This window comes from Octodon degus, unplaced genomic scaffold, assembly GCF_000260255.1.
Source record: "Octodon degus isolate 3935 unplaced genomic scaffold, OctDeg1.0 scaffold00075, whole genome shotgun sequence".
Classification (NCBI taxonomy): Eukaryota; Metazoa; Chordata; class Mammalia; order Rodentia; family Octodontidae; genus Octodon; species Octodon degus.
The window spans coordinates 7,147,179-7,161,420 of NW_004524651.1; the positions used below are offsets into that span (position 1 = coordinate 7,147,179).

A 14,242-nucleotide genomic window follows, 5' to 3' on the forward strand; every position below is an offset into this window, starting at 1 on the left:
AAGTAGGTGCTTTAGACCACTGAGCCATCTCTCCAGCCCTATATATATATTTTAAAGTATAATTATCCAACTTTGAAGTCTGGCAAAATGTGGACCCTGAGTTCATCTCTGTGACAGTGAAGTAGTTCTTCATCATGACCGCAGGGGGGCGACAGAAGCAAGGGTTAGAATAATAGGAGCCAGCAAAACGCAGGTGTTTGCAGGGTGAACTCAGCTCTATGCCACTCTTCGCAGAAAAAACGATGTTTCAGGGAGGCAAAATGTTATATACAGACAGCTTTGAGTGCGCATGACAATATCCGAGTCAGGCCGAGCTCCACTCTGCAACACACTGCTCCAGGCTGGCAGCAAGCCAGGCGGGTGCGAGCTGAACCTCGTGCTCCTTGACCGCGTGTGCGTGACTCCTTGCTGCCACAGGCGGTGACAGAGTCCACACAGTGCCGGAATAGGAGCTACTCAGGGCCTTTGTGTTAGTGGCGTCGTTCCACTTCTGGCACTGTATTAAAATTACTCAGGAAATCCCGGTTGGGGAAACTGGGTTAAAGTTACCTGGGGCCTCTCAGCACTATCATTACAATTCCCGGGACTCCACAGTTGCTCCTAAAGAAAAGGTCAAAAGCCGCCAGAAAGTTCCCTGACAAGGGTAAGAGCAAACATTAAAGTCTCATTATGATTTTCTGGCCTAATTTAGAAAAGAGAAAAATATTCTTTTTAAAGTTTTGTTATGGAAGAAAAACATATGATAGAATAAGAATATTGGATAGAAAAGAAATTCCAGGTTTGTTTTGAAGAGACAGGATGTTCAACCTACTCAGAAATTTAAGATGAGCTTCTGTGTTCATCAGATTCAGCACAGCTTGAAGCACAAACTGCTTATATCAACATACTCATTTTAGTATTATGTACATTTATTTTTAAAGCTGAAAAATATTCCAGCGATAAAAACTAATTAGATTTTGACAGTGTGTCATACTTTTAGAGATAACCTGGACTAGTCATATTTTCTTGTGTTAAGTTAAACTAGAATTTGTTGAAAATAGTATTCTCAATAATACTGAAAATTGGAAGAAAAAGATGAAAACAAGGTAAAAGTTTTAATTGATGGCGGAATTTGCAAGCCAGGATGACACTGGCAGGTAGCAAAGGGAGCGTTCAGGATGTCAATAGCTCTTTAGTCATCGATTTGCCATTTAACACAAATAGAAGCATATCTCATATACTCAGAGAGAAAACTCATGGTGCCCTACGTTTTTCTCAGTTCTGGCGCTCCTCAGGATGTTTGCCCTGAGAGCGCGACAGAAGGTCAGAGCAGGACGACAGGGCAGACGGACAAAAGCTCAGGTCTCGCCTCCGCCCCTGCAGCTCGCAGCGCTGCTGCCAGTGCTTCTCCACCTGCTCGGTACGGACCGGGCCAGCCGGTTGTGGCTTTAAAAAGCTGCAGCTTCTCCCCCTAGAAAACGATGCCCAGGCAGGCCTTAGAAAAGTGGGCACTCCTAAGGAGCTTGACGTTCTAACTGCGTTTTCTGATTGATCTTTCCAATCAGCTCATTCTTGTCTTTGCTCTACAGCTCCATAAAGATCAGGATTAGGTCCATATGGGATATGTTTTTTTAAATGAAACCAAAGGGCAGAAACTCCTGGCCATTTTGTTAGCCACAAAATAGAATTTGCCACCTGGTAAGTTTACACATGAGTGGGCAAAAGCTCTATTTTCCATTGCGTACTGTTTGACCATACCATGGCTAGATCAAAGGATCTGATATTTGATCTTTTAAATCCAACATAATGTCTAAGTGGCAAAGTATGATATGAAATTTTAAACTCATAGAGCATTTTAAAATAGATTTTAAATATTGTCTTTTTCTTTTATTCTCCTGCCTTAATCTTCCAAATACTGAGATTACAAGTGTGTGGCCAGCCGTTGGATTGTATTTATTTAAATTTGTACACTTTATACCTTTAATTTGGTTTTAAACAGATATTTCGCAGATAAAACAACATAAGAGAGTATGCCAATAATAGGCAACCAAATTGTTTTCTTTGTAAGAGTGGGGCTGTTGGAAATTACTAATGAACATCTGAGAAAGGGAAGAATAAAAACAACAAGCTGCCAGCCTCTGAGTCCAGAAGCAGATTCGTAGCACGTAGCTTGAGAGTGTGCCATACTTTGCAGAACATCTGTGGATACTTATGGAAATGGCTTCAGACCTTTTCTGTCGCTTAGTAGCTGGGGGACTTGGTGAAGTTGCGTGAAGCCCTTAAGTGCTAATTTATTTTTTCCTGTCTGGCAAAGACAATGACCCACACATGACACCTGTCACCAGGATGGCCCGAGCTTGCTGGCCTAGGAAGCCTGCTCGCCAGCTAGTGGGTGCTCCCAGGCTAGCTGTGCACATTCTTAGCAAACTAAGCCACACAGACTGAAAATCAGAGCGAGGCAGTGGCATTCTAATTTGCAGCCCACGCACAGCTTCCCTATTAACTATCCCACCTGAACGTCCCATCAACCCTAAAGCCTGGTGGCAGAAACCCCAGGGGCTCTTTTGCCCGTCACTCATTACCCTCACCATGCCGGGTGGCCTGGTGGCAGCTTCCAAGGCATGGCCCTCCAGGCTTGGTCATTCTGTGTTCAAAGCAATCAGGGCTGCTGAAAGCAGCTCTTGAGACCCTAAGCCTTGCCTGGTGTCTGGAGGCACCTTTGCATTTTCATGACACTGTTGTATTTAAAGGGATTGCACAGAGGACCCCAGAGAAGAAAGTGCATTCAGAAGCAAATGTCTTCCAAATTTGTCACCGTCACATTCCTCAGACATAAAAATAGGGAAGGACAAATGGGCTTACAAGGGGAGAAGGTTGAGTTTCCCTGGGTGGGGGAAGTGGATGCCTACAGTCCTCCTTGGGGTGATTCAAAGAAAAACGTCATTAGCAAAGGGACCAGGCACCAGGCCAGGTGACAGCCAAACATTTTTCACTTGGTTTTGTCTTGAATGAGAACAAAGGTTCACGAGGCTTCGGGCTGGCATCTGCCCCTGGCACTGCTGCACCCTCCCGTGCTGTTTTATCAAAGGAGCTGTTCGTGAACCCCGTTCCCCTCGGGAGGAAGGGAGTGTCCCCTGAATGCTATGAATTCTCCCAGAATGGTCCGTGAGGCAGGGGAGAGACACAGCACCACTATCTCTTCTTATACGCAAGGAAATTAAGGTTCAAATTAAATGTATAATCACACAATAAGTGATTCGTGGAGCAGGGACCCAAAGGAGCAAAGGGCTGTTTGCTGGGGACTTGGCTTTTCATCCAACTTTGCCTCCAAAAGGAGATGCAGCTCTCTTCTTCTCCCTCCTCCCCTTCTTCTCCCTCCTCCTCCCGTCTTCCTCCCCCTTCCTCCTCCCCCTCTTCCCTTTCCTCTTCCTCCTTCCTCTCCTCCCCCTCCTCCTTCCTCTCCTTCTCCTCCTCCCCCTCTTTCTCCTTCTCCTCCCCTTCCTGCCCCCCTCCTCCTCTTCCTCCTGACCTGGTGCATGTTCACTTTCCTACTTTATGTTGGGTTCAGGGGCCCAGGCAGGTGCAGCAAACTTTCTATGAGGGGCCTGGTAACAAACGTTTTCGGCTTTGTGAGGCATGTTCTGTGTAGTAATTAGTCCAAGGCCCCAAGAGTGGCCATAGTGTGTAAACCAATGGGCCTGAACACGTGCCAATAAAACTTTATTGATAAATAAGGCATGGGCTTGCATAATTTGCAGATCCTTGGACTAGGTGCTGGAGAAGTTTCTTCTACTGCTCACATTTTGTGATTCAAATTGTTCTTTACTGTCATTATTTTATCCTTTAATTTTAATTTTTATCAGTACATGTTTGTAATACATAATGATTACACTCATCATGGGAAACTGGTGCAGGCACACGATATACCTGGATTTTTAAATTCTCTTCCTCTTTCTTCCCTCTCCTACTTATCTCTTGGTTCTTTTCCTTTAGCTAAAAGATCTGTTCCCCTACTTCCTATTATCTATTTTTTATTTGACCCTTTCACTTATTTATACTCTGGGTTTCTCTGGGTTTTGTGTATAATGGCAGCCACAGATACTTAAGCCAGTGCTATGGCTTCTTTCAGTTAACACTACGGCGCACCCATAACCAATGACTCATGGATCCTCCTTTCGTTCTGCACAGCAATGGTATTTAGATGAGAAAGCACCTTGATTATTCAATCATCTGTTGTTGTTTTGTTTGTGGAGCATTTAAGAGCTTTGTCAGTTGCTTCTCTTTCTCTCCTTCCTTTATTACCAAATGCCTCTGATGCGTGCTGCTGAGGTCATCTCTGTCTTTTCCTTGTTCTGCTCGAAGTCTTCAGGGCTGGGTTCATGTGTGGCAGGGCGTGTGTGTGTGTGTGTGTGTGTGTGTGTGTGTGTGTGTGAGGTGGTGCAGGGCAGTGGGGATTGCAGGTAGCACAGTCTGTGTCCCTGGCTGAGACCAAAATGGGAAGCAAAGGCCCAGCCCCACGGGGGGACCTCCGAGCTCAGATGGGCACAAGGTGGGCTGCTTTCATGTGTGAACGCGATTTGAGTGGCCATGTGAGAGAGGCCAGGGCGTGGGATATGTGGGCTAGGGATGGGGAAGACTGCGCCTGCATTCAGAAGGAAGTCACTCTTTCTGTTTGAAACTCGGATGACTTCCTCTGCTGTGACTGTAGTCCCCAGCCACATCGGGAGGACTGACCCTGGAGGACCTGCCCACCCTCCAACTGCGGCACTGTTTCCTGGGTCTTTCCTTATTTTCTTTCCTCAGGGCTGCTTGGAGGGCATTGGTTCCACTCCGTCATCTTTCAAGGGATTCCCATAGCTAGAAAATAATAGCACCTACAGCCCAAACTCCAAGAAAAGAGTAGTAAGTGAGGCTGCTTGTTTGCCTTCTGTGGTCCAGGGATTTCCCAGGGAGCGATATCTCCAATTTTATTTAAAATTTTATTCTATTTATTTATTTTTGTACCTGGAATACAGCTCAGGACTTTTCACCTGCCAGGCAGGTGCTGTGCCACTGAGCTATATCCCCAGCCCCTAAAATTAAAACAAAATTTTTTTAAAAAAATTTTTTTTTTTTTACATTTATTTAGTGTGTGTGTGTGTGTGTGTGTGTGTGTGTGTGTGTGTGTGTCCCCAGCTCAGCCCACCAGAGGGCAGGGCTGGCTGGCATGTGGTGCTGGGGGATTGAACCGCGGTCCCTGTGCTTTGCCAGGCTTGTTCCAAGTAGGTGCTTTAGACCACTGAGCCATCTCTCCAGCCCCTAAAACAAAATTTTTAAAAATGTATTTGGTGCAGGGTCTCACTATGCAGCTTCAACTCATGGTGATCCTCCTGTTTTTAGCCTCTCCAGTGCTGGGATTACAGTCATGTGCCACCACGCTGGGTCTTGGTGGCCAGCTCAGTGTACCCAGGGGCAGGGTCAGCAGGTGGTGCTGGGGATTGAACCCTGGTCCCTGTGCTTGCTTAATCCAATTAGCTGTCTTACTGGCCCTCTAAAGTTTTAAAATTTTGAGACAGGGTTTCACTAAGTTACTAAATTACTCAGCCTGGATCTGAACTTTTGAATCTCCCGCCTCAGCTTCCCAGAGTGCTGGGATTATAGGAGTGTGCCATCACACCAGGCTGACCCTGTCATGCTTTATAAAATTGTTATTGCTACATAAAGCTCTTTCAAAAACTTTGAATTTCAAAGTAAAGGACTTTTCATAAAAGATGAGGAATTATATATCATGATGGGTTGCCTATGTCTGTGAAAGAGTATTTCTTTTATTTAAACAGAGTATTCTTTTACTTTAATCATAAAAGACAATATATACTTAATTTTTTAAAAAACCTGCCTCTTCCATATTGTCAGACCCTTCCCATCTATTAGGGTTAAGAAATCACTGATTCATTTTCTGTCCCTTCTGACATCTACTTTTCTATACACTCACAAGTGTGTGCCTACATCTTGCTGGGTTTCCATCCTCTTTGGACGCGTTATTTCTGCTTATTAGCACTCCTGGGATTGCTACCCACCATCAGCTCAGTGTACCCAGGGGCAGGGTACACCTGCTTCACGGTGCTGCTGCTCCTGCCAAGCCTAGGAAGTGTCCTGCAAAGCTTTCTTAAACTCATGCTAAAATGTACCTCACTGCATTGACATGTTGCCTAAGAGGCAGACTGAACCCAGTACTCTAGATTGGAGCCTGGGTCTATTTTGGGTACCTTTGACCTCAACCATCGAGAGGACTGTGGGCAGGGTGCTTGTTTCCTATGGCCACACAGATGCCTGTCTCACTTTTTCATTCTGTTTTTCTGCAGCAGCACTAATCTTGACCAATGGTACTCGGCGTAAGACCTTGTGACACTCTCTACCTATTGGTCCCCCTCCCTCTCCCCTCTTTCTCTGGTCACCACTGGCCAGCTGTCCACTGCTGTGAGGCCAACTGTGTCATGGGCCACATAGGAGTGAGGTCGTGTGGTGTTTGTCCTTCTCAGCCTGGCTTATTTCACTTAATATCTCAGAGACAAACAAATTCTGACATCCTATTACATAGCAGGGTGCTGGTAGGTAAAGGACAATGCCTGAGAGATTTCCAAATAGCTAGGGGACAGGATTGTGGCTAGTCTCATTAGGAAGAAATGATACATGTTGGAGTTGAGGGATTGGAGGTCGGAGACCAGGGTGGGGTAAAACTAGCAAGGATGAGGGCGTCACCTGTCAGTCTTGGAGACCCAGGACACAGGCGCAGAACACAGACTCCGGGGGATGCTGCAGATTTTGCAAGTTCACACACCCTGTGTGTGGGGCTGGCTGGACCCATCAGAAAGTGTGATCTTCAGGCCTTCATCTGTGCCTGGTGCGAAGGCCACAGGGCCTTTGATAGGATGGTTTGGATCCGCTGTCAGACCATGCAAGTTTCCAGGAGGACAACCATCGCAAAAGCTGCATTTGCAGGGAGGAGAAGCAAGCTAGGAGCTAAAGGTACAAAAGGCCCCGTTCACTGTCTTGGCGGCTGCTGCGAGCCTTCCATTGGCGTGCTCACCTTGCAGAGCCCATTTCTTCTCCTCCTTCGATACGTGTAAGTCCTCATTTTTCAGGGCATCTCACCCAATTTATTGTTTAGGACACCAAGCACCTGGAAAAATCACTTTGGGGTCTAAAAGTGACCACTGTGCAGTCTACACATCAGGAACTACCACACCACACCCCAGCAACACGTACAATTCTAGTGCAACTATTAAAACAGAAGCTTATTTAAAATGTGTTGAATTTTTGTTAGAGAAAGATTGATGACTGAAACAGATTACAGATTACAGATTGAGAAGTTGTAACAAATCAGAGTAAGCCTAACAGTGGGCCACTCTCTCACTCTGCCTCTAATTTGCTGTGATTGGTGGAAACGTCTCTGCTCACCCAATCCCCGAAGAGCAGAGTGAGACCTCCAGGGTCTCTCAGAGCTGAGCTCATCCACATGGATGTTTCTGGAGTGTCAGGCTCTTTTGATGACTTTCATCTGTGATTGCATGTTGCTCTTATGAGGAAAGGACAAGGACAGAGAAAACAGGCATCAAAGTACCTAATGTTGGGCAGGGGGATAGGTTGGTGGTTAAAGTGCCTGCCTGGCAAGTGCAAGGTCCTGAGTTTGCTGGCCACAAAATTGGGTGTGGTGGCACACACCTGTGATCCCAGCGCTGGGGAGGCCGAGACAGGAGGGTTACCACGAGTCCTAACTGTGTAGGGGGATCCCATATTAAAAAAAAAAATACATTCTACTGCAACTTTGCACAATTCAAAAGCAGGCTGACACAAAAGCCAGTCCTTGAGTGTGGACAGTTGGAGGGAGGAGTTATATCTGCCGAGAACAGCTGACAAGAGTGAGGAGCTTTTCTCAGATTTAGGAGAAAAGAATGTGCTGGAGCAGCCATGGATTATGAGCAAAGCGGGCGAAAGTGCCGTCACGGCCGCAGAAGCCCACGCGCACGTCTGACCTGCTCCGTGGGGAGAATCGCTGAAGCTGGAGCAGAGCTGCTCCCTGAGAGTGGGCGCCCTCAAAATTAAGGTCTGCGAGAGGACAGGGCTGCTTCTGTGTTTCTACAGGAAATAGTGTTTGGTTCAATGTAAGAAGGAAACTAATAGAAGAAGAAAATTACAGTATGGAGAACAGTGGAGAGAAAGGAGAGGGGGTGGTGAGGAAGCTCAGGATGATCGATCGAGGAGCTCAGTGTGTGCTATCGCTGATACACTTAAAGAAAAAAATGTATGGCGCAGAGAAGCCACCAACGTACCCATGACAGTTTAAAGCTGCAGGCTGCACATCTGACAGGTTCGCTTAGACTGTGGGAATGGCTTGGTACCGAACTCTGTGCTCCGTGATCACAAAGCTCGTGCAGCAGAGCATTTGGAAAGCCCGCAGCTCCCTGGGCCAAGGCCTTCGGCACTCCCCACACCCATGCCAGACTTCAGCTTTCTGTTCCCAGTCCTGGTGGGGCAGCAGAGCCTGGACCTGCCTAGCCAGAGAGACCGTGGCGTGGAGCCCGGAAGGCATGGGAACAAGCGCCTCATTGTGGCTTGCACCCCTTCTCCCTGTCTGGGGGTCTCCAGCTGAGGGCCCGCAGGTTCAATTCAGATCCAAAATGAGCCTCACGGCCCCTGTCCCCAGTTTCCTCTCCACAGGGTTGTCGGGTTTCTGCAGACACACACATACTCCAGTACTTACGTAGTGTGAGTTCCCACTCCACATTTGGAGTATAAGCATATTACAAAACTATTTGCTCTCCATCTGAAATCCAGTTAGTCCTGCGTGACTCCAATATTTGGTAGCAATTGGAACTCAGAGTCCCCAAAGCACCCAGGAAGGGTTGGGAAGGTCAGACCTGAGAGTATTTGAAGACCTAGACAGGGAGTATCAATAAATTCTCCTGTTTCACTTTGGTTTTTGAGACAAAGTCTCCGTATGTAGTTCAGGCTGGCCTTGAGTTCACTACACAGCCCAAGAGTGGCTACAAACTCAGGGTGATCCTCCTGCCTCGGCCTCCCAAGTGCTGGGATTACAGGTGTGTACTACCATAGCCAGTCCTAAATTATCTCTTAATGATAAAACCACAAGAGCCTTGGAGAGAGGAGCAGGGCACCTGGAGTCTCCTTAACTCCCCCTACCCAAAGCTTCATCCCACATTCCCAGCCTGGTTCCCCAAGGGAGAAGGAGTGAGCCAGGACCCTTGCTGTAAGGAACGATTTCCCCTGGCAGCGGTGGCCATGAAATCACTGTAGAGAGGAGGAGCGGACACAGGACGGGCAGCTGGGGACACAGAAGGACACGGTGACACGCATCGGCTCACAGCAGACCTTGAAAGCTACAGTCATGGCATGGAGGCAAACACACGAACGCACGCGCCCATGGTTGGCAGTCTCACCACACGGCTTTCCTCCGTGTCACTGAACTCATCGCGCTCGCCTGTGGTCATTGTGGGCGTTTCCTCCTAAGCAACAGCGGAACCGCCGTCTGGGGGCTGCGGAAGTGCAGGCAGGCGATGGTGGCCTGCACTCTGCGGAGCCACCTGGGGACCGCCGCAGCTCGCAGTGCCCAGCAAGCGCTCCCTCCGCCCAGCCTCTCGTGCTTGAGGCACCCGCCGTCAGCTCCAGGTCTCTAGTTCGTGGGATTTTCGAGTCCAGCGCGAGGATTTAGCCCTCCAGCCTGACAAAGCTCAATCCAGGCTGAACGACAGTTACTGCCGTCTGCGGTACCTAGAACTACAGGGGTCTGGCCCGGGACGCTCTCATTTGTTCATTCTGATTTATCTTTCCTCTAGGTTTGGAGATCTTCGGGTGGGATCACCCTTAGCCTGAATTCTCTCGCAAGTGTGAGCTCTCTTAGGACGGAGGGGTTTTCTCCTTGAACCCTGTTGTGCCTCCCTAGTCACACGGAGGCTTTATTAGTGTGCAGCCCCCGGGGCACGGAAACTACTTTTACCTTTCTGTGCCTTTGTACTTAAAAACCTACAGAAAAGACTATAGTTGCACGACAAAAACCTAGAAATAATTTAGCGGGGAAAGGCGCTGTCACGTGTTATGACAGGAGGTTTTAGACTGATGCAATAACTCTGCTTTCTGTTGCGAAGGAAGGGAGCTCCTAAGCTGTCCAGCGGGGCTCACCCGGCCTGCAGTCCTTGGTGTCTCACGGTGTTTCAGGGGTTCAGACCATGCTCTGGGTAGTGTTGGGTAAAGAAAGCCCGTCTGACTCCGGGGTGCCCCAGACGCAGGGCCACCGCCCCGGTCAGGGCCTGCTTGGGGACCTCAGGGCAGCCTGTCCCCCCGGGCCCGCCCGTCGTCGGTGGCTGCACTCACCGGTGCTGCTCTGGATGGTGCGCACTGTGGTGGCCGTGCGCGGCGGCGAGGCGGAGCGCAGCGACACGCACTCGTCGTCCTGCGAGCAGCCCTTCTCGATGGCGCGCACGTAGCTGTGGCTCCGCATGCGGAAGCAGCCGGGCACCGGCAGGTCCAGCGCCTCCACCGCCTGCGACTCCAGCTCGCTGAACACCGACTCGCACACGGACTCGAACTGCCCGTTCACCTCCATCTCGCTCACCTGCGGGCGGACGACACCCAGGTCAGGGCCCTGCCACGTGCACCTGCTGCCAGCTAGGGCTTTGTTTATTCCCTGCTTACTTTGTTCTTTTTTTTTTTTTTTCCCCTTCAAGAGGCGTGGTTTCCAACCCCGGACCTCCTGCATGCCAGGCGAGCACTCAGCCGCGCAGCCCCAGGCCGGCCCTCCTTGGTTCTGGCAACGCTGGGAATTGGGAGTTTCCTGGGCCCCTGGGCAGGGCTCGCGTCTTCCAGCGAAACTCAGCCACACAAACATCTTAGGAGCAAGTGTTTTCAAATGGGGATTGGGTCAGATTGTTTCAGGGTTGTCTAAGGCCCCATTAGGAGCAATATATGCAAACGGTGTTACATTCCTGTACAAAACCAGACGAAACCCAGCTTGTCACAGCCTTGAAGAACACAATCAAGATTCTCTACCCATCACAGGGACTGCTCTTCTTTATAAAGAGCCGGCATAGTGGTCAGATTGTTTGGAAGTACATCTAAAAAGATCTTTGAAATGGGGCTGTCTCTTGTTTTTTTTTTTTTTTAAATTTATTTATTTTATTTATGTGTGTGTGTGTGTGTGTGTGTGTGTGTGTGTGTATGTGGCCAGCTCAGCCCACCAGGGGGCGGGGCTGGCCGGCATGTGGGGCTGGGGGATTGAACCGCGGTCCCTGTGCTTTGCTAAGCTTGTTCTAAGTAGGTGCTTTAGACCACTGAGCCATCTCACCAGCCCTGTCTCTTGTTTTTATAGATGGTGTTCCCTTCCTTTTTTCTTTCTTTCTTAGAATCAGGTGTTTGTGTTGCTGAGCTATATCTCCGACTCTATATTTACATCTTTGCCAAAATCTTTTGTCTTTTGGGGAAATACATAGTCACATTTACAGTCAAGGGCTGTGTTTCCATGACTGTTATGTGGAATGAAGGAAAGAAGCAGGGGGCCAGTGTGGTCTGTTTGTATTTAACAATGACCGGAGTCTGGGTCTGTGGGAGACAGAAGTCTTTGTAGGATACTGTGACTCCTGTAAGTTTGAAGTGACTTCCAAGTAAACCCTAAAGCCAACTATATTATGCCCCCCTCTCTCTCTCTTTCTTTTTTTTATGAGCAGAATATATTTATTGAGAGAAAGAAAGCTCCTGTCCAAGAGAGGGACAGGAGGGGGGCCCGAGTGGGTAGTTCCCCTTCTCTCTCTTTCTCTAAATAATTTTCTTGGCATTTCTTTTATGAATGGCATATTCAATATCAGAAAGAAATAGTAAGTATCCTGTCAAGGTGACAACCACTAAACTTGGATGCCTGTCTTACCAGAGAGTTGATGTGCTCCCAATTAATTTTTTAAAAATAATGTATTTAGTGCAGGGTCTACAGGGTCTCACTACATAGATCTGACTCGTAGTGATCTGCCCCCAAGTGCTGGGATTACAGGCTTGCGCCACCATGCCCAGTCTCAATCGTTGCCTCAGCATGCCCTGGGGGCGGGGCTGGCAGGGCCTACTGGGGATTTAACCCCAGTTACTGCGCAGGTGCTTTAATCCACGGAGCTATCTGGCCGGCCCCCAATTAATTTTTTAAATATAACTTTAATTATAGAGTACATATAATTCTACAACTTGTTTGCTTTTTTACATAATTGACTAGGTTAAGCATATTTGTATGTTTGCCTATCCATCATCCATCTATCTAAATGGCTTATCTAACTGTCACAGTAATGGAAAGCTTTAAGTGTACTTTGTTATTCTTGGTACAATCAGAACGTATTATTAGTTTTTTAGATTTATTTATTTACTTATTTGGTACAGGGTCTTTCTACGCAGCTCCAACTTATAGTGATCCTCCTGTCTCAGCCTCCCCAGTGCTGGGATGACAGGCTTGCGTCACCATGCCTATGGCATGGGGCTGGCACAGCATGTGGTACCAGGGATCAAACCCAGGTCCTTGTGCTTGCAAGGCAGGTGCTTAGACTGCCGAGCTATCTCCCCGGCCCTATGCATCTCTTTTGATTACAATTTTTCTGTTGAAGGATGTGAGGTGACTGACTTTTAGCCACCAGCAGGCCTGTGCTTTTCATCAAAGGGCACATGGAGTCTGAAGTGTCTCTCTTTTTGTGTCCCTGGGGACCATGTCATGCTCACTGCCTAGACCCATAATTCATCAGCGCTGTGGAATGGCAGAGTTCTAATCCTATCATTGTGGTTATAAGTCCCAGTCGGAGAATTTTAATACAGAAATGCTTCCTGTCATAGTGTCTTGCTACTTAATGGCTTAGCTCATATGGAGGTGGAGAGAAAAATACTCGACGTCTTCCTCTTCCTTTGAGATAATAATGTGTTCCCTTTTGTCTTTCAGAGGTGATGAGCTAATTTTTAAAAAGATCAAAATTCTGGGCATGATGGTGAATGCCTGTGATCCCAGCACTCTGGGGGGAGGATTAGAAGGTTGAACCCACCTGGATAAGTTAGTGGCGTAAAAATAAATAAATAAATAAATAAATAGGGTTGAGGTGTATCTTAGTGTGAACTTAACTGAGTTAAGTTCCCAGTATTGCGAAACAACAAAAAATATAGGAAACCAAATAAAATAATAAAGAACTCAAACAAAAAAGATCGAAGTATATTATAGATTAAAATTTTTTTTTTCTAGTTGCCATAGTTTGGGAATTGTCCTCCAAAGTTATCTCCCTACCCTGCTGAGAGGCGGTAGAATCATTATTAGAAGTTGGGGGCCTACAGGATGGAAGTGAGGTAGGTCATCTGGGGATGCGGCCTTCAAGGAGCTGTTGGGACTCCATCCCCGTTCTCTTCTTCCATTCCTGGCCCCCAGGAGGGAGCAGCTTCCGGCCCCGCCGTCCTGGCCATGATTGTGCCTCACCCCAGCCTCCAAGGCGACAGACTGTGCCCAGGGACTACAACTTCCCAGGCTGTGGGCCGAAATAAGCCTGTTTCCTGCAAGATGACTTATCTCAGATGCCTGCCACAGGCATGGAGAGGTGACTAGTGCAGGGGCCGTCTTTGCTGTTCCTGTGACCTCACCTGCTCCACTCTTGCCCAGTGAGCGTCCCTCGGGCTGGATCTTGAGTTTTTCTTTGACATGAATTTTGTAGTCTTTTCTGGCTTTCTTGATAGCAACCATATTTCCACCAATGCCAGGTGTCATGGAGTAGTTAAATAATCAGACAATACCAGGATCTTTTGGTTCTGTCACTAGCTAGCTGTGTACACATCTGGGTCTCATTTTTACACACACACACACACACACACACACACACACACCCCACAGTGAAAGGTGCTACTAAGTCAAAAGTTGCAGCTAAGCTGCTGCTTTTTGCTACTGAGCACAAAACTGCCTAGTTCCACTACTTCTATAAAACAGCCAGGTATGGCGGTGCATGTCGAAAATCCCAGCACTCTGGAAGGCTGAGGCAGGAGCGTCTTGAATTTAAGACCATCTTGAGTAGCTTAGCAAGACCTGTCTCAAAATAAAAAAGGCTGAGGCTATAGCTCATTGTGAAGGTCCTGGGCTCAATCCATAGTATCAAGAAAAAAAAAAAAAGGATAAAAGATGAAATCCAGTATGTCACTGAGTAAAATATTCTAGTTTGTAGTTCCAGGTGAAGATACTTAAGATTTATACTTGAAATAAGACATAAATTAATTT

At 47.6% G+C, this 14,242-nt stretch overlaps 1 protein-coding gene across 1 annotated transcript in view; it reads right to left on the reverse strand.

Moving 5' to 3' along the window:
* The window catches only part of Dlgap1 (DLG associated protein 1), a 300,841-nt gene that overhangs the window by 129,019 nt on the left and 157,580 nt on the right, over nucleotides 1–14,242 (reverse strand). Inside the window, exon 4 of the mRNA XM_012515706.2 lies at nucleotides 10,348–10,588. Coding sequence (XP_012371160.1) covers nucleotides 10,348–10,588 — 241 coding nt within the window. The remainder of the gene's footprint in view (nucleotides 1–10,347; nucleotides 10,589–14,242) is intronic.